This window comes from Pyxicephalus adspersus, chromosome 1, assembly GCF_032062135.1.
Source record: "Pyxicephalus adspersus chromosome 1, UCB_Pads_2.0, whole genome shotgun sequence".
Lineage (NCBI taxonomy): Eukaryota > Metazoa > Chordata > Amphibia > Anura > Pyxicephalidae > Pyxicephalus > Pyxicephalus adspersus.
Genome location: NC_092858.1, coordinates 148,923,758 through 148,945,138, shown reverse-complemented (window position 1 = coordinate 148,945,138; position 21,381 = coordinate 148,923,758). Strand labels below are relative to the sequence as shown.

At 38.8% G+C, this 21,381-nt stretch overlaps 1 protein-coding gene across 1 annotated transcript; it reads left to right on the top strand.

Moving 5' to 3' along the window:
- The first annotated feature begins 315 nt into the window (after positions 1 to 315).
- On the top strand, positions 316 to 11,979 carry LOC140343965 (uncharacterized). The gene is made up of 4 exons (XM_072430874.1): positions 316 to 1,399; positions 2,744 to 2,848; positions 5,161 to 5,230; positions 8,199 to 11,979. Exons 1-4 carry the CDS (start codon positions 1,094 to 1,096, stop codon positions 8,489 to 8,491), a joined length of 774 nt encoding a protein of 257 aa, XP_072286975.1. The 5' UTR covers positions 316 to 1,093; the 3' UTR covers positions 8,492 to 11,979.
- The last annotated feature ends 9,402 nt before the right edge of the window (positions 11,980 to 21,381 follow it).

Here is a 21,381-nt window from a genome sequence, read left to right as displayed (position 1 = left end):
CACCATCTTCACCCAGCCTACCTCTGGTTGTCGGATCTTCAGCAATCTTTATTTAGCTGGACCAGGATGACGTAACTCCCACATGCTAGGGGGACCAGTGAGTGGTTGGGGGACAGTGGGTTCAGTCCCCTGGTGTGTGCTGGGGGAAGACCAGTGAGTGCTGTGGGGAACTAGAGAAAGCTGCAGGCAGGGGTGTTGTTTTAAAAAAAAGAAAAGGGGGCATGGTAATAGTGAAGGCTATGCATGGCGAGTGTGCAAAAAAAAAAATTGAGGGCACAGCGTCCCACCCCTCATTACACCCTTGGGTGCAGGGTACCAGTCAGTACTGGAGGGAGGAGCATTGAGTATTGCCATTGAGGAGGGAGGAACATTGAGTATTTGGGGGACCAGTGAGTGCTGTGGGGGAACACTGAGTGCAATAAGGTACTAGTGATCTCTGGAGAGACCAGTGAATGCTGTGGGGAACTAGTGAGAGCGTTAGGGTGCCAGTAACAACTGGGGGGAGGATCCTTGAGTTCTGTGGGGGACCATTGAGTGCCAAAGGGTACTAGTGATTTCTGGGGAGACCAGTAAATGTAGGACCATCTTACTGACTGGGGGGGAACCAGTAAATGTTGTGGGAGACTAAAAAAAATGTTGGGAAATCAGTATATGCTGCCAGGGCACCGGGGGGCACTGTGGGGGACCAATAAGTGTGCAGGGTACCAGTGAGCTTTAGGGGACCAGTGGAAGTATTTTCTAGATCTGTGCTGTGTCACAGCAGGCATTCTCCTATTCTGCAAATACTTTTTTTGTATTTTTCCTTTTTGTGACACGTCAGGGCCACTTTAAGAGTTGATTTGTACCCAGGAATACGCACTTTTCGTGCCAGCACTTCCACCCACCATATCTCTCCTCCACCCTGCAGCATGGGTGGTGTTTACGGATTTTGTCGACTTGTAGTATTGATTACGTCCAGCAGGTGGTAGCAGAGCACTGTGTTAGCCGGCGGCTCCGCTCCTTCCTCGTCTCTCTTCCTCCAGCTCTCCTTGGTGAGGCGCCGCTTTGAATTTGCAGCCAGCTGTGTGCAGGCGGAGAGCCGGACGGGGCCGGGATGGCCGGTATGGCCGCCTCCTCCGTGCTGCGCTGGGACACTTTGGATGAGAGGAAGCACAAAGGGCACAATCTGTACTACGACCTGTTCCGGTGGAAGCTGCTGCAGCTGCCCCCCGATGTGCACAGGTTCTGCGACCCCCTGCTGTCCGCCCCCCGCAGGAAAGAACTATTACACCTGGTGCGGAGCCTGGAGGAGGAATCCAGCTGCCAGCGCCTGCAGATCCTCTTCTCCTTCTCTGTGCCCAGTCCACCGGTGCTGGACCTGCTGTGTGCCCTGCACTACCCACTGGTGTCTGCAGGAGCTGTGAGTACCAACTTCTTCTGTGTACCCCCTGCCAGTGCCCCATTCTGCCCTGTGTACCCCCTCCTCAGTGCACTACCTTGTTTTGTGTACCCCGCTGCCTCCTTCTGTATCACCCTGCTTTGTGTACCCCCCTGCCCGCTACCCTGTGTTACCACCCTACCTAGTGCACTACCTTGTTTTGTGTACCCCCTGCTCTGTGTACCATTGTGTCCTGTGTGTGTGAGACACAGAAAAGTTTTCATGAAGTTTTCTGTTATTTAGGGTTTGTTATACAGGGAACATGGCAACACATTGGCATAGAGGAGGACTGGGGGGCATTTACCCTTGGGCCCGGATATGTTGCGCTGGTGACACCGTGCAGATATGGTTCACCAATAACAAAAATCATCCAAATCCCACCCTCAAGTAGTGGCACATGGTGGTCATGATGAAGCTGAATTCTAACAGATACAGAAGACCTTTCCCTAAAATGGAAGCTTTGCTCACCCTTTCTTGGACCAGTTGTCAAATCATTTATACCTTGTATGTATGTGACAATTTTAGAAATAATTAGAATGATGCTTCTCTTACCCTTGTCTTCTGTATCACCGTCCTTCCGGGTGCATATCTGGGCACATTACCTATGCAGGGCAGGTGACATCTTGAAGACCCCTTAGTCCAGCCTTCATCAACCCTTTAACCTTTGAGGAAACATTGGAAAACTTTTCAGGTCTTGGGTAACTTCTAATAAAACCAACTTATTGGGAATCACTGGAAGAAAAGCCTGTTAAATTGGTGGCAAAAATGCCCTTTACAGTAGTGGCTGGAATAAAATATTTATACACTAAAGTCAAAATTAGGGCCTTGCAGCTGGATCTGCCAAGTGGTGCTGCCCCCAGATCTATGCAAACATCTTAAAATGGGGGATCAGTCACTGTCCGAGGGACCCCTAGCAACTTCTGGAGGACCCCTGGCTGAGAATGGCTGCTCAAGTCCATTGTATAGGCATCTTCTTAAGGAATTTTAGTTGTCCTGATAGGGCATTGTCCTCATCTTTGCCATGGGCAGAAATTCCCTTTGTTTATAGGTGCATTTTTTACCTAATAAAACTAGAGGGAGGAGGGGGGCATTGACATATGTGCTAGGCCGCTCAATCAACTTGTCTCCTATACGTTGGCTGGGTGGACTGCAAATGTCAAGGTGCTAGGTGAGTGTGCTTATAGAATTTAGGACATGTGATTAAACTAAGAATTAGGTGGCCATAATGATAGATTCTTGACAAGGTTAAAGTTGTCACTATGAATTGCTTATTTTGCTTCTTTTTTTATAAATGTGTTTTGTTTTGTTTTTTTTTCTCTTTTCCAGGGCACTGGGTACTGGGAATTTTTACTAAAGAGTCGTGGGCTTGACGTTGTTGCTTTTGACCAAAATCGCATTTTTCCACCTGAAATGCGATACACAGAGATCATGGTAAGATCACTTCTAAAAATAATTGTGGAGTGAGCATGTCAAGCTTAGTGTAAAACTCCATTACACTGTGTCTTCTATGTGTGTGTTCACACTGTTCTACAGTACAGAGGGAATTACTGCATGTGTGAGTGCCGCAGTGGCATGCATTCCTATTAGCGCCCTAATGCACTTACCCTACACCAAGATGCACATTACCACACTACAATGTAATTTCCAGCCTTACAAAAATAGTGCATGCATGTTGTGGTTATGGCATGGTGTGTTCTGGTGGATTAGGCAATGCAATGCACACTACTCATGTTAGAGCATTAATGCACCACAAAATTGTGAACTCATCCTAAAGCAGTGTACTCACGCTAGAATATTATGAAAAGTATACCATGCATACAGCAGTCCCCTGACATTGTTTAGCGATCTGCTGTAACCGATCACTAAACAACTGACCATGGACAACCGATCAATAATTTCCTATAAAAGTGGACACAAAGGCCCTGATTTATTAAAGCTCTCCAAGTCTGGAGAGAATACGCTTTCATCAGTGAACCTGGGTGATCCAACAAACCTCAAATAGATTTCTTAAAAATGATTTGCTATTTGTTAGCAAGTGTTTTTAAACCTGGACCAGATCCATTCCAGGTTTGCTGGATTACCCAGGCTCACTAATGAAAGTGTATTCTCTCCAGACTTGGAGAGCTTTAATAAATCAGGCCCAATGGGGGGTGCTTCCCATCTAGGCTTTATTGGATTTCCCCTCAATTCCTGTTCTTGGGACATCTGCAGTAATAAAAGACAACAGCAAAAAGAGGGTTTAGCGCTACCCTACTTAATCTAATAAAAATAATTCTGTTTTGCTGTTACAGAGATTCCATCACTTTCTATCCAGGTAAGATACCCTTCTACCAGACAGGAAGTGAATCTCTCCAATGGAACATTTTAACAAGGAATTTTAATCCCTCCCCACCCTATCAAAAAATTAATAAATTGGGGTACAGGTATGTTTACAAAATGATATAGACTAAATATTATATTTTTTACCATAAATATAATTCCATTGAAAAAAGCTACCACAAACCCCATTCAATGATAAGTAGAAAGTTTTAATTCCTCTAAAGGACCCATTGTGAGTTATATTGCTATAGAATTAATAAGGCATTGTAATGCAGGGATTAAATATTCTGAAATGACAGGAATGTATCCATTTAGATTTCCAAAATATTAGTAGGTTTACTTTAAAAGCAGGAACCCAGATCTTCTAATTAAAATTTATTTAGCTGAAGGCAGACTAGTAGAAGATGGATTTTGCAGTTTTCAAACCATATAGAAGAAGACTGTGGGTGTTATTTGAGTTGCTTACAGTGATAGTGCACACAATGTAATAGGCTGTGTGGCAAAACTACATAAATATCATATTGTCTAGAAGGGAAAATGCTTTAACATACATAGCTGTATGGGGCTTTCTTCCATGGAACTGTAACCAATTGATTACATATAAACCTATTTCTTTGTGTTTACCAGTCATGTGGGTGCAAGAGGAAGTTTTTTAATAGCTTGTATTTATATAGCACTGACATATTATGTAGTCGTTTACAAAGTCCATAGTCATGTCATTACCTGTCCCTCAGAGGGGTCCACAATCTAATGTCCCTACTATAGTCTTTCCCCCATTTTTTGGGGGAAATTATTTATCTGACCTGCATATTTTTGGAATGTGAAAGGAAACCGAATCACCTTGAGAAAACCCACGCAACGATGGGAAGGACTTAAAGGCCTCTTGCTGATTGTGTCCTGCGAGCAGATGTCATATATGTGGTGGCTTCAAATGCCAGTAATAACGATAAAAGTGCAGTGAGACAGAGAGAGGGTTATGGTGATTTTTGTGTATGCATCAAAGTCCAGTATTGCTTTAAATTGGTATTAAAACCAAACCTGTCTCTCTAATTGGTCTTTAAAACTGATCATACACCAGCAGATAAAGAATTAAAATGTTTCTGCAACTACAATTTTATATTCTTTTTTTTTTTTATCACATGATTGATAATATGCATTTTTATACGGACTGTTTTTGGTTTTTAAATTATGCTAAAATCCTTTGGAATTAATTTGCTTTGGGTATTATCTTCACTCTGCTTTCCTATTGCACATGAAGCCCATTATTGGTGTTTTTTATGCAGAATATAATGGATGAATAGAAGCTGTAAAGGAGGACTCATTAGATGCCTTGCATGCTCTGTGCATTGGTACCTTTATTTTTATTGTCACACTGGTTACAGGACCCAGATTCAACTATTGAACATACAACTTATTATGTCTAGACTGGAGGTCCTGAGCTGTTAGAAAATTACCCGGACAGAGCTTTGTTCCTTGCTTGGCCAGATGCAGATGGTAAGTAACCATCAACTTCTTTTATCTTTGTTTTTTAAGAGCAGCCTAGAGCTAAGCTAAAATTTCTGATCTCCACTATTGTACAGAGAATGTTTTCATGGGTTGTTGAAACTGAAAACTCGTTGCAATAGGGTTAAGTACAGGTAGTACTGCAGCTGCACCAAACCCCCCACAGTGCTGAAAGTTATAATGGGAAGAGTTAATACTTTGTTTGTTATGGTACAAAAAAACAAACATGTCCATACATCAAGGCAATTCAGATTTACCACTTGCAATCCACAGACAGTCAGCATGAAGGTTTTCTTTACTTTTTGTGTTTTGTCCAAATAGCCTATAATGTTGTAAATACCCTGATCAGCAAGATATCAGACTACACATGCATAGCTGAATGACTCGGAGGAGGAACAAACTCCCTTCTCCCTTGCTAGCAAAATTTTAGATCAATCTGAAAAAGCAGTCAAGTCCACAGGAAGTTTGGGATTTTCTCACTAGAAACCTTGCTATTATATGTAAGAGAATATCATAGCTGTTCCCTATAATAATTGCTTGGTTATATTTTTTTTATATAATATAAAAAATGATTACCATTATTTACTGAAAGATACTGAAAAATAATCACTTTAGGCTTTTGCTTTTTAAAACTATTGGCCAGGTGGTAAATTGTTTCCTTTGCATAGTGTTGTATCTTTAAAATAAGACCTGCACTGCACATTTTCTCCCTTTGCATAAGCTTGAGTGGTGAAAGCATTAATGTTAATGCAATGATCAATGCCAACATTTATGATTACTGTATACATTATATTCTCTATCAGCTTTAAAGCCAAACTGTTTTTAATGTACCTTTTATACTTTACTAAAGCTTCTACCTACACCACACGCACAGAATTTTTTACAAAAAAGCTACTTCTGATGCAGAGAAATGGTAATGGATGCAGATGGGCAGGCCATCTATAATGCCCCCCAATAATGGATAGTTGTGGCTCCTGGGGGTTTATCTGGCAGTTTATTATCTGGCACTAAGGAGGATAGTTTTGTGAGGACTTTGAGGGGTGGCCATTGAGGGGTTAAACTAAGTTACCATTAGTAAAAATGTAAACAGATGCAAGAGAACTCTTTTTTTTTTTTTTTTTTTTTTTAAAAAAGTAACAAGTTATATATCACTCTCTTCTTCCAGCACTTATTGACTGAGATGAATTTTACTTCCCTGGACAGCTGCAGCTCCTCTCTTCTGACATTTGCAGCTTGCTATCGTGTGTACAATATCTGCGAACGATCGTGTCGTTATCTGTATGTACAGCATCGGTGCTATACGATCGTTCGCAGATATCGTGCAGGATCGTTCGTCGTTCGTTTACCAACGATAATAATTGGAAGTGTGTACGTAGCTTTAATCAAATCCACTGAAAGCAAATGTTTTTCTTGTGCATGTGCTTAGCTAACAGTTGACAGTGAATTAAATCAAGTGACTGGAGTACAGTTTTCAAAATATATATAATTTAACATAGCTGGACATATTTGTATAAATGTATAGGACATGGGATATGAATCCAAAAAAAGAATTCCAGCTACTGTCTTGGGTTGACATGCTGCGAATATGATCAGTAGGGGGCAGTATTTATACATGAGTCATGATCCTAAACAAATTTGTGCAACCTGCACTTAGAATCATAATGCAAAAATATGTTATCTTGTATTTATACTTCCATTCTTCTATTCGTCTTCTATTAGTCCATTAGTCATGTCACTAACTATCCCTCAGAGGGACTTACAAGCTAATGTCCCTACCATTCTCATATGGTATTTACACAGGCCAGTTTTGGGGGGAAACCGTGCACACACAGGGAGAAAATACAAACTCTGTGTCAGTACAGCAATAATCAATGGCTAGAAGAATGGGTCAACACTCACCCTACTCTGCTAGCACTGGTTCTAGGTGAGGGACCCAGAGTCAGGGATCTAAAAGTACACAGCACACTATATCCCTAAAAAATGCAATGACCACAACAATGAGGACCTTATAATTTCATGGGAATGTATAACTGATAGCAATGTGTTTGAATTGGTACCATCCCTGATATATATAATACCATGGGATATAACCTATGTTGGTTGTGCATAAATCCAGCCTTGGAGTCATTTATCAATCCAGGATGTCTTCTAATCTGCCATACCACTGTAATATAATTAATTATTCACCCCTTCCTCAAAAAAATTGGCAGATATACACCATCACCTCACCTTACCATTTTCAATTTAATCCTATTTAGAATTAGGAGTTTGAACAATAACATTTTGGTCTAAAGCTGAAGAGAAGTGAAGGGTAATGCAGAATCCCCAGCTGATGGAAGTAGTGCATTTTTTATCTGTAATCCACAGACACAAGGCTCAGCAAATTTCCCTCATTGCATTCCTCCTTTGCACTTACCCGAACCACAGTACTAATGCTATGCAGATGCATCAGGCACCATTTATCTTAAGCAGCTCTGCTTGTGTACTAATACACCATTCAGCCCTGGCATCTGGGGAATGCTTGGCAGGCATGAGGAACAATTGCAGAGTGCCATCTTCAAATGCCTGTTTTCCGTGCTTTTTTAAAAATACATAAAAAACGTGTCAATATTTTATACTTTAAGCACATTTTGTATAGTTACTTTAAAATATGTGTGTATGTATGTGTATGTATGTATGTGTATATATATATATATATATATATATATATATTGCTGATTTTGTATTGTACTTGTTTGGACTGTTATAAATACATTCAACTTTATTCCTTTTTGAGACATGCAGTGAAAGAAACATTCACTTTTCAAAGCCAAATATGAAATATTCTTTCACTAGACACAACATTTATTTAAAAAGGTTGCTCAGGCTAATCACTTACAAGTATTGTGCTGTAAATCCATACCACCTTGACCTTGGATTATGTGGAAGAAGTTTTATTTCAGTGTCTCCTCTTTTCCAGAATCTTCCCGTTTTTCCGTGGATTGCCTGGCTTACTTCAGGGGTCACACACTGATCCATGTTGGTGAAATGCTTGGTGAAACATTGTCTTCCAATCCCTGGGGACAGTCTTCGTCACGTGACTTCCAGCTTGCATTGGCCGAGGATTTCTGCTGTGTGAAAAGGATACGGCTTCCCAATTGGCCAGGGCATGTTGACTCGTTCACTGTGTGGAAGAGGAAGAACCCCCAGTTTGTGCTGTGTGATGGTGCCCACTTCCAGTATGTGGATACGCAGCTGGAGGTAGACCAGTAACAAGAACAGAACACATGAATTTAATGTCTGCAGATTGGATTCAGCTTCCATTGAAATGTGACTTGACAATCGTCTGTGTAATGCTGTGCCTACCCTACCTCCACCTATTTATAGGAAGATCTTCCGTTGCTTGTATAGTTGTGAATGTAAAACTTTTTCACTGTTACGGAAATCACCTTTTCCAGTGAGCCTGTCAACCCAAAGCTGATATTTTCATTATGGGATGGATATTGTAGGGTAAAGCATATGGCAGCTGCTTATAATTCACTAGGCCTTCTTAGGGGCGCCCTATCTTTTTTTTACTTTTATCTTCTTAAACACAAACATGGGAAGTTGCAGCACTGAATTCCCAGTAAAAGAAAAGGCCCAAAATCAGAAAAAAAAATTACATGAGCGAACATTTTTTGTGTTTGCTTCTGGCTTAGATTTTTAAAAAGGACCTGGAATCTGAGATGTACAATGTACCAGTAATTTGCAATGCTTATGGTTTCCCTGCAGCTGATTCTCTTCCATGTTACTGATTTACCATACCTTACCCCATCTATGTAGGAAGGCACCCAAAGAAAACCATGTCCAGGACAGTAAGGACCTTACTAATAGTCAGAGGTACCATTGCCTGAGATCTCAGACTGTAAATACACAACTGCTGGTTATTTAGGTACAGTTCTGCCTAGGCACCCACACATAACAGGAAAGTCTATGCTATTTTTCAGCAGCTTCATATTTCAGGTTGCTGTCTTGGCATCGCACCTCTAAATGTTTCCCTATAACATAACAGATTTTCACTTTTTCAGTTCTGGTCCACTTTAAAGTAGCTTGGACAGCTTTGAAATGCATTGCTTGAATTTAGTTTTAGATCTAATGGAGCAGTGTTGTTCTGAATAAATGGGGTATGTTCTGTGCTGTGGTATCATCTGCTTTTCCCTCATGATATTTTACTCCATCAAATTATTCAGATGCAGGTCAAAAGCAACACAAAGTGATCTCCAGCATCTTACAGATCATCTTGCTAGCCTATGTTAGGTATAATGTTCACTTCTGTTTATTGTTATTGACATTTATGCAAACGTATTAGTAAAAGGAATTTTACCATGTAAAAAGTGATCCTGAACATACCTGAAAATATGCTGCAATTGACTCGCTCTGACTTGAAAGTGCATATAAACAAAACAAAGGCAAATAGATATTGTTAGGATGTTTTGGTGAATTCCATAGTAGCTGAAGAATGTTAATGCAACCTATTACTTTATAAATAATCCTTAACATTGGAAATTGCTGGGAAAATATTCAGTGTCAGGTCCTGACAGCTTTAAGGGCTCTGAGGTGAACTTGCATTTGTTCTTTAGTGTAGAAACAGCAAATGCCATTATATTAAATTGTTTTTTTTTTTTTTTAAGTATGTTAAAAAACATATCTAAATGAATATAATATAAGATATCTGATCTGCTCTCCTCTGAAAACTTTTTATAGGGAAACTTATTTTGTGGCGCAACCCTAAAAATTGTTATTGTCTAATTGTCTTTGAATTGGGTTATCAAAGTTAAGAAAAAAAGGATTTTGGTTTTAGAGAGAAGAGACAGCACGGTGTGGGCAAAATGGTGGCTCAGAGGTTAGCACTGTGACCTTTGCAAAGCTAGGTCCCAAGTTTGAATCACTATCGGTAAGGAGTTTGCAGGTTCTCCCCGTTTATGCGTGGGTTTCCTCCTGACTATGGTAGGGACATTAGATTGTGAACCCCTTTGAGGGACAGTTGGTGACATGACTATGAAAATATTGAATAATAATTCAGGGAGAAGGTACACCAAGTTGACCATTTTAACTAAGAACTTGTAATGATGACCATTTAGGAAAGTACAAAGTGCTTTAAAAACCATTCCATAGATTTCAATAAAATAACTCATCAGAGGAAAAATATTTGGTGTATCACTATTTCACTTTTAAAGGCTGACTTTTTTTTATAAGATTAAAAGGTTTAAAGCCTAACACTGATTAGTATTGTAATAAGTAGATAGTTTAATATGGCCCAGACATTATCTCTTTCTTCTTATATAAGCAGAGGAGGTAAAACAGAGTATTGCAATTACAACCTTAATTAAGGTTAAATTGCTGGCATTCATAGCAATGCTCTGGGCTTGGATAATTACCCTTGATGAATTGCTTAAAAATGGAAAATGTTAGTACAACACAAGACTGCTCATCCCACTTTCAACTGGAAGGCACTTTCACAACCCTGTAGAGCTGATATGGATTTTACTCCAATCTGTACATTATATGTTGCTTACAGGGGATTCTGTTTTATTTTTTAAGAAACTGGAGTTGCATCTAACTCTCTGATATTACTGGCAGCTGTCAATGTATTTTCCCTGTAGGAAAGGTGCTCCATGAGTAAATGAAATACATGATCACTCTCCCCACAATGTTATTTCCTCCACAATTTTTATATACATTTATATATTTATATAAGATTGTAGTGTGGTTCTTCCATTCAGAAAAAAGTGGTGTTGTATTCTGTGTACAGTCATCATCATCATCATCATCATCATCATCATCACCACACTAAGTTGCCTATCTGTGCTTTTTGATGTGCAGTTGATGCTGATTGGGGATCAGGAATATTTTTGCCCCATACATTTTCGCCCCATACATTAGGGGTCTATTGAAAATTCTCATACAGTTAACAATTGAAAATCTGGCCATCGATAATCCGGTTCCTTTAGTGTTCTGGCATGAATTTTGGAGTGAATTTTCAATATAGGGACTGTAGTACACTGCCTGCACCCTGGAACTGTGCCAGATGTCCGCAGGTGCTGCGAGAGGAAGGCTCCTGTGTGGAGGTAAGTATACCCTTCAAAAATCCGGAATTTTGGAAAATACAGCGACCCTTAGGTCCGGAGGTTGCCGGATTTTTGAATGTCAACTGTAGCTATTCACCTGGCAAAACTGAATGTATGTTTGTTCTGTGTGAATTAATCAGCATTTGATCATTAGAAAATTTCTCATTAGGGATTTTTGCACAATATATAAAACTGTGAATTTTGTGGAAATGGGTTAAAATCTTTCTTAGGGAATTTTCTTTTCCAATTGAATGTTCTTAGGTGGTTTTCTCTTCGCATCCAATGTTCTTTGGATGCTCTATTTACTCAGCAAAATACAACCTAAATAACATTTTATGCATATTAAAAAGGTATTATTTTCACTTTTGTGCAAATGCTAATACATATTTATGGCTTTTTTTATTATTATTAGATCCCCAAGATCTACATGCAATGTCTTAATCCTTGATTATGAGCGCATTTGTAACTTTACTTTGCATGAGTATTTGATACAAAATTGTTAAATGAGCTATTGGAAACAATGGAAATTCTTTGGTTTTAATATTATTTTTCTTGTTTCTAAAACTTGTGGAAAATGATTTTTTAAATTTTTGTTTGTCTGTGTGACTATTTTGAGTAAACACACTCTATATTAAAAAAACAAAACAAAAAAAAGCTATGTTGTCTTATACTTCCTATTATGATGTCACTCTTGATTTGTGATGAGACAAAGTGTTACGACAAAAAACAGGAAAATTGTGTCAGGTTTGATTAGACTAATCCAAAACTTTATACATCTGCTTTTGACATGTCCCAATTTATAGCAATATCATTTTATAGTTTGTCTTTCACAAGCATTTATATTCTCATGTGAGGCCTCATTTAAAGAAGCATTCTGGAAGAATCATGTCAGTAACCTACAGGAGTTTCCAAGTCCCAGGGATCACTGGTTGGTAATGTTCTTTGTATTCATGAGAGGTAGAAAAGGAACTAATCAGTGTAAAATCAAGGTTGATTTTTGAGACATACAAGAGGAAATTTGCTGCTGATCAGCCCTTTAGGAGACAGTACACGTCATGACTTCCAATGCTGGATGGAGCCCCTGTAGGTAGCCTACATTCCTACAGACCACCAATGGAGAGGTATTTTATACTTCCACTGACTGATGTCTAGGTAATCTTTACTGGCACCGACACTGGGAATTGGTTTGCCCCCACTATTGCTGGGATGTCTTTTACTATCACTATTACTGAGCTTTTATTATACTCCCGCTGCTTCAGGCACTGGGTCATTTTTTCACTCCAACTGACCTCCAACGTCAGATTATTTTTTTTCTTTTTTTGTCCTCTGGCAGTTTCACCAACAGTCTGATGGACATTGAACTAGCCCTTTGTTTAAAAAGTTGGATGACCCCTGGATTAAACTGTGGAAGTCAAACCTGTGTACACACACAGCCAAGAATATACCTACATTTCTTCACCTACATCACCTTCATTGCCTTATACCCATATCCCACAGCATAAGTAAATATAATAAGTAAATATAATAAGTAATATAAAAATATAAAATAATATAAAAATATAAAAAAAAAGTAATATAAAAATATAATAAGTAAAAAAAATAAGTAAATATAAGTAAATAAGGAAGTAAACTCAAACCTCACCCAAAACAAAAAAATACACTTACCTTTAATCCCACAGAGCAGTCGATCAGTCTGGAGGTCTCTTCCATCAGGTCCCCCGTCGTCCCGGCATCCGTCTTCTGGCCAGCACGCCGAATGCCACCATCTTCTCCTCTTCTTCCTACGTCACCCAACACAGTCAAATCGTAGACTATTGTTGCTTTCAACAGAAATTTGAGGTTCCACGCACATCTTTCTATTATTATCTACAGTTTAAACACTATGTCCAGTTGTTAACAACAACGTAGTTTACCCCGCATTTACCTCTTTCAAGCAAACTTGTGCAGGGGGAACCTCTCAAAGGGGCCTGATATCAGAGATATATATTATATAGGATTACAAACTGAATCAGTCAACCCCATCCAAAAGCATTCTTGTATGTGAAAATGGGAAAGCATTATAGTTAGGAAGTTCCCACGGGACCTCTGGAGTATCATATGCTCATGCTCAAAAGAAAATACTTATATGATATTGATCCACTGGTACCTCACCCTGGATGTCCACCACATGATCTTCTCCTCTACAAGCCACCTATACTGGCAGTGTGGATCTGTAGTGACCACCCTGCATCACATCTTTTAGTCATGTCCCTATATACCCTACTAATGTGCGGTCAATGACCTTCTCAAAAGGATGTTGTGGGTTGCCATCCCTAGATTTGTGAACCAATCTACTCAGCTTACTTGTTGGGGAACTTTGCAAACCCAGCAAGAGACTTGTAGCTATTGTCCTAACAGCTGTGAGATGCCTTATAGCCATAACTGGAAGCTGACCTCCCCCTTGACACTTCTGGCTTTGCTCACTAGAATTAAAGATGTACAACCAATAGAACATCTGACGGCCCACCTTTATGGTCACTTAGATACGTTTAATGTGATCTGGGCCCATTGGGACTCATATGTAGTCTTGCACTCACACATATTTACTACCTAATACTCCTAGTGGCTGTAACCCTATGCAGGAGGTAGTCGTCAGGAAGATGTGATTTCAATGATACGTTCATCCTCCTCCCCCTTTTTCTCTACTTAAGGTATGTCCTGCTATGTTCTCTCCCTTTCTATGTCCTGTATGTCATGTAACGTGCCAGTGGCGGGAGTCTCCTGCCACACAGGTATATTGTACCCAATGGAGTGAAATATGGGTTGTTGCACAGATACTAAGTCCCTAAAACACCCTTCTGTATATGATTTTATCTTTTTAGTAAGGTCATAGCATCAGTCATTGGTGGTTAAGCCTTCATTAATTCTTCATTCCAAGGATGACCCTAATTTCTTTTTTTAAGCATGCATTGCTGTTCTGATTGCACTCCCAATCAACTATATATGCCCCACCTCAGATCCCATTTGAGGGCATTAGGACTCGTCTCAGACGAGAATCTGAAATGGGTACAGTGGCCGTCCATTGTCGTTCATGGATCTCTTCTGGTGGATCCACAAATGACATAGGTCAAAAAAAAATTAGTTTTGATAATCATACAGCAAACTTTTCCAAATCACTTTTGGAGCATATTTCAGATCTGTTTTCAGATCTTTTTTCCCTACATGTACAGTTCCTGAGTTATGAGTACTATTATAGTTACATTGTAAGTGCATGTATTTTGTACTAAAACATAAGCACCATTGAAGCGAATGTTAATACATCTTCAGTGTAAAGTAAAATAGGGCACACCGTGGTATAGATCTACTGAACAGTTTCAGTCAGGTACCATTGTTTCTTCAGAAATGCTGAGAGTATGATTTTCTTGTGTACTTTGGATTGTGGCGGTACAGCATCCAGCAGTAGTCAGCCATCATACTTTCATTCCAGAAACCTTGGTAGCGGTGCAGCATTAACTGAATGTCTTGGTAAAAACATTCTCATTGTTCGTCACTCACCATACCAAGATTTTCCGGGAAGAATTCTAGATGTGAGTGCAAGAAATGTATTTTAATGACATGCGACAACCCAGTTTCTGGTGTGAATCAAGAAGATTCTGAACTCCTTCCTTTTATGCAAAAGACTTATGATTGCCCAGGAAACTTTCACACAGCCACTTGAATGTATCCCAAGCTTCTAGCTGCTGAGAGAGATTGTTTGAAAACATCATCCTGCAAAACGGACTTGATCTGTGGCCCTATAAATAGATACGCCTTTTAGATGGAACGTGCTCTTGTGACAAACTGTTCAAGAGTGCATTTATATCATGACAGTAGCACAGTGAGCCATCACTAGTGAAGAACGTTGTCAAACTATGGTTTTGTTTTCTGTAGTGAATTACAGTTACATCCTTTGCATGCAAGTGCTTCTGTTTAAGCCTTGAAGCAAAAGGCTTTGTCTTTGGGGAGCTTTAGATCACAAACAAGATCATTCAGCTCTACTTGTGTAAAGGCCTCTGGTTCTGAGTCTTCATCGGCCAAGTAGTCAGGATCATATGATTCGGGGTTGTAACTGGCTGCAGCTCCAGCACATTCCTCATCAGCTTCTACAGAAGCAAGTCATTATGGGGAATTATCATGGGGAACAGGCCTAATTGCAGAATCGAGGCTGGGATATACAATTTTGTGCTTAGTTTTACTTGAGAATCCACTTTTGTTGATGCGGCAAAAAAAGCAGTCGATTAGATGGTCTCGCAGTTCTCTCCACACCATCGGGATTGCAAATGGCATTGCTGCTTTAAGCCGATTTAGCCAGTCACGCAGTCTGTTGGAACAACTGGTACAGATGACATGTGGAGCCCAAGATTGATCCTGGTCACCAAGTGGACAGTCGAAATATACCCTTTTTATAGAACCTTTTTAGGTTCTGTGGTAATTTGGCGACTTTCTGCTTTTGTCGCGAATAAACCACACACGTAACATAAACTGGATCATTAAGGCAATTTTTAGGCATGATGACAAATCAAATCAATTGCAGTTAGTGCGGTCTCTAACTTTAAAAAAATGTGTATTTTATGTGAAAATGTATTTTATAGTATATTAAAATAGTATGAGTATAAAAAAGTTTGTAACACAAAATCATGTCGAAATAACAAATTAAATAAATAATTTAAAAAAATTATTTTTTTTTTAATTTTCATTTTTTTTATAAATAATAAATAAATATTATACTCATACCATTTTATTATACTGTAAAATAAATGTTCATGAAAGACAATGTACTGCATTTAAGCATATAAATCCACTGTATTGCATTCAATACAGGTATTTTGTAGTTATTTTATATTGAATGCAATACAAATTAATTTGAATTTCCGGCCCCGCCCTGAACAGAACTAATCAGGTAAGACTGTATTCACTAATATTTCCCATAGGTTTACCTACCCCGAGTATGATTTTGGGTTACCACTCCTAGCATCTTTTTTCTACCCCGAGTCACACTCGGGATTACCGCCCAGGAGGTTAAATGTTGTAATATGTTAAGGCTATTTAAAATGAATTTCACACATTATATAATTGGCTGCATCACAAAAACTAGATGTGAGAAAAACTGAACACAGATTTGAAATCCGCATCAAAAATACACAAAAGCCCACATGAAATTATATCTGATGAAAATGACATGTTGACCTATGTAATAGAAGACGAACGACTGTAATGGAAGTTAAGGGAAGGGAGCGCAGAGGCGTAACACTTACTCATTCTCCCCCTCTACCCTTTATAGAGCAGGAGTGCTGTATGTATATCACTCATTCATTCATCTTTTGGTCTTCTTTCACGATCGTTTTCAATGATAAAAATTTAGCCCTAGACATGCTAAAAAAAGGACAAGTAGGATTGTAAATTTTCTTTATAGAAAAGTACAAATACCCTTTACCAAGGCAATTAACATCATTTTTGCAACCTTGTTCAAATAATATTCTTTATAAAAATGTAGAAAAATTTAATCCTCCATAAAAAGGAAATACATTAATGATAAATAATTTTAAATAAAATGCAATACTGTAATTCCCTTTACTGAATATGCACTGCTTATTGTACTTTATATATTCACATATTCCAGTAATACGCCAATCACTGATGATGACATCTCACAAGTCCAGCATTTCTTCATCTTGTTGCAACTTGTTTTTGCAGCTCGGGAATTTTATCTTGTACACTTTTTAGAATGTAATAAATAGTTAATATAGACTACATGCCAGCTTTCTAGAGTGAATCGAGCTGTAAAACTGTTTAATGGCCATTTCCAAGGTGCAGGCTAGGACTTAAAGCACTTTTAAAATTGTATTCAAATAGCCAAGACTATGAAAGTATGGAAATATAGTGTAACCTGCCAGCATTTTAGTGATACATAAGGAAAATATGTGCTGTATAAACATTACTCACACACCTGCTGGGTAAATTTCCTGATGTCTATCCTAGGCAGCCCAAAGACACTTTAAAGAGATGAAGAGTTTTTCATAACACAGACAGTTATTGTATTCCACATATTATAGGGGTGCAACAGCAGCCATAGCAGGCAATGCAACTGCTGCGAAGTCTACTATTGAGTGACTGCAATATGATTTATTCAATACAATTCCTGCAATGGTATAGGAGGTAAATATGTATAATGCAATTTGCTAAATATCTAATTGGGACATCTCTTTATCTCTTTTAGCAATATATTATAAATAAAACTGATATATTAATGATATATAGTTTAAAAGAAGGAACAACTACAGCACTTGGTCTTTTGGGCTTTTTCCCTAATGCATACTGCATACAGAGCTAGTGTGGCATAGATATAGATGCATCTGATCACCATAAGGCCTATATAAAAAAAAAATAGAACCCTATTTCTTAGGTGAGCTGTCTGATACATTGTTGCTTTTACCTGACCATTGTCCAAGCTGGTTGAAGATATCCAGATTGGCCAGTTGTCATGTCATAATTGCATCATATTAGTTATATTCAAATGCATCATATGCAGCATATTGTGGCATCAATATTAGTTATATTCAAATGCAGTGTTTCTCGACCTCTTTTACACAAGGAACCCTTGAAATAGCTTTCAGGTCCACAGGGAACCCCTTCTATAATTCCTAAATCCACAGCTCACAGTACATTAGTGTGGTCATCAGTTGGAAGAATGCCTCCTACCTTGTTGGCCAGTGGGAAGAATGTTACATAGTTACATAGTAGGTTAGATTGAAAAAAGACATAAGTCCATCAAGTTCAACCACTAGGGCAATAAACATATCCCAGATATAAAGCCCTATAAGACATAATTGGTCCAGAGGAAGGCAAAAAACCCCTGGTACAATTTGCTTCAACGGGAAAAAAATTCCTTCCTGATTCCATGAGGCTGTTCCCTGGATCAACAGTCACTGTTATTTTTACTTTAAAGCCTTAAAACCCAGTTATATTCTGTGCTTCTAGAAAAACTTCCAGCTTTTTTTTAAGCAATCTATAGTAGTTGCTGAAACTACTTCCTGAGGGAGCCCATTCCACATTTTCACCGACCTTACAGTGAACAATCCCTTCCTTATCCGGAGCTTAAACTTCTTTTCCTCCAGACGCAAAGAGTGCCCTCTTGTCTTTTGTAATGATCTCAAAGTGAATATTGGGGATGAGAGTTTTCTATATGTTACCCTAACAGATAACCAAAAAGATCATTGGTGTTAATTACTTGAAAGTCATAAATTGATCATTGCTCAAGGAACACCAAGCAACCTCTGGAGGAACCCTAGGGTTCCATTGAGCCTTGGTTGAGAAACACTGATCTAATGAGTAAAGGCTAACGTGAAAAAGAAAACCAATGTGAACAATAAAACAAACCCGTAGCTACTGAGAACCAACCATTGCAAAGAACAAATACCTTCAGTTTCACACAGAGACTTTACTTCTATCTATAGGACCCAAGTACCCTGAAAACCTGGTTTGGCTTGTACTGCATTTTTGCTTTGGGGAAAACCTGTATTGAAAGAAATATGCAGGCTACTGTTGCTGATGGCCCTTTGAAAATCTGGTGAGTGAAGACAGAACTTGTGATGGCTGTTCTTGTTGAACTGAAGCCAATGGATCTATGTAAAGATCTCTTGATGGGATCTTTACAGTCTAAGGAAGGATGGTAGAAAATGATCTGGCAGAATAGTAAAAGCTTTGTACGAAGGCACACAGACTTCAGTTTGGTTTTACCTTCATTGATCTTTAGATCATTCATGAAGTGTGAACCCGGAACTTGTCTCATTATTGGCACCCAGATTGACAGTGTGACCAAAGACCTATAGAAAGACATCATATAGAATCAGAATACTTTCCATAATTTATGTAATATGCTGAAGGACATGACTATACCAGTACAAATTATATTGGGTTGCAATTTGCAACATGTCATGGACTTCATTGTTGACCACCAAGTTGACCACCAAGTTGACCACCACTGATCAAGCATTAAGGTAATGTAAACCAGGTGGTGTATAAAGAACGCAAATAACCACCACCTATGGCTTATTCTTGAATTAAATTTACTACAAAAAATGGAAATTTTGTCTTGCCTAAAGCAGATCTACAAGTCTACAATGGGAAGGAATTAAACCTATTGAATTAGCAATCAAATCTGGTTGATATAGTAGCATACAAACTTCATTCTCCAAATTTGCATTTGCAATCTGATCTGTATGAGTTTATTTTTGCAGTGTGAGTTAGGATAGTCTGATTAAGCTGATCACATTTTTTGTAACTGAAGCATAGCAATGGCCTGGGCTAAAGTAACATTTTTGTGTCCCTTGCCCATCTCAGTGTGTTTGTAAGTGAAATGCTACAGTATAACTCACCCAAGTTCATTGTGACAATTTATGTTTTCTCATATGTATCATGACTCAACATGACTTGACTAAGATGTAAAAAAAATGGTCATCTGTCTATGGTGCAGTCTACAAAAAATGTTAATTATATGAATCATACATGATGTAAAACATAAAGACACAATTTTTAAAGCTGGAGATCAGCATGATTGCCATCGAAGTGCTTTTATTTTTGGCAGAAATAGCAGCAATACTCACATCACTGTGTTCATAAAAAAGATGTTCACCTGACATGATCATCACTTTTATGAATAATGACTAATATTTACCAGTGGGTTTTTCTACTATCACCCCATCTATAAAGTGGCCATCAGAATAATGACTACTTTACAGATTGCCAGAGATTACAATATATCTGTTTGTTTAAAAAACGCTGATGCGTTTTGTAGCTATCATTACAATAATAAAACCACTTTAGTATAAATATGGCACTGCGATTAATGTATTGATTGCCAGTCTACAAATATAATGTTATAAAAGTAACTTTTTGTTAATTAGAGAACAAAAAAATGGGCCACATAGAGATACCTAGAAGTAGTTGAGTGATCTTACCTATTAGCAGAGATGTTTGTATCACAAGACCAGTTAGCCAAAATTACAAATTATTTGGCAGGTTAAACTATACAATTACATATATTTTTACAATGTATTTAGCTATTTATATAGTTCCAGCCTAATGTCAAACTCTGGACTAATTTTGTATTTTAAAATGTGACTTCCCAGCTTTTTTAAAACTAAAAATACAGATACACCTGCAATACTTACATCCTCTTTGGTGTTGGTTCTGTGCCAACTCTGTTATCCAATGTCAGTTCTGTTTTGAACTGACACCACACCATGTCACCTATACCCCACTTTTTTGAAGAAAAAAAAAAACAATCCAAGTAACCAACTTATTTTTAATCTTGTCAGCCTTGTAAACTTTTAGCTATTGTTGTTACAATGATATGCAGTTGGTTATTTGAGTAACTGAGAGTACAGTGGGTCTGATTTACTAAAGCTCTTCAAGACTATCATGGGAGAACCTGGGTGATCAAGCAAACCCAGAATAGATCTGGTCCAGGATTGAAAACAATTGCCAGATAATAGCAAATTTTTTTTAGGAAGTGAGTTCCAGGTTTGCTGGATCCCCAAGTTCTCCCATGAAAGTCTATCATGAAAGTCTTGGAGGGCTTTAATAACTCAGGCTACCACTAGGGATGAGCGAGCTAGATTTGTAAGTTTTATCTTGCAGCGAATTGGGCCCAGCTCTAGATGCCAGTTACAAATGCGGTCCACGCTCCGTCTCAGGGCCCAACGCCTCCTCCTGATGCTGTTGCTGCTGCCGCCTGCCCGGTACTCCATTCACTAAAAATGTACACTGTGTTCTGGGTGGCATTGACGATGCACTTTGCCCAGCTAGAGATGCCAGTTACCAATGCGGTCCCCACTCCGTCTTAGGGCCCTCCGCCTCCTCCTCCTACTGTTGCTGCTGTCCCCTGTCAGTACTCCATTCACTAAAATTGTATACATGTGGGTGGCAATGATGATGTACTACACCCAGCTCTCCATGACTCTTACCAATGCGGTCTCCCTGGCGATAGCTGACCAAAAGCCACACACTGCTACTGCTCTCGCTGACCCAGGCTCCGTC

What these genes read in the sequence shown, in the direction of transcription:
- LOC140343965 (XM_072430874.1), top strand. Translation starts at nt 1,094, where the DNA reads ATGGCCGGTATGGCCGCCTCCTCCGTGCTGCGCTGGGACACTTTGGAT. An exon ending in CACTGGTGTCTGCAGGAGCT is followed by an intron (nt 1,400 to 2,743) that starts GTGAGTACCAAC and finishes TCTCTTTTCCAG; the next exon opens with GGCACTGGGTACTGGGAATT. An exon ending in TGCTTGGCCAGATGCAGATG is followed by an intron (nt 5,231 to 8,198) that starts GTAAGTAACCAT and finishes CCTCTTTTCCAG; the next exon opens with AATCTTCCCGTTTTTCCGTG.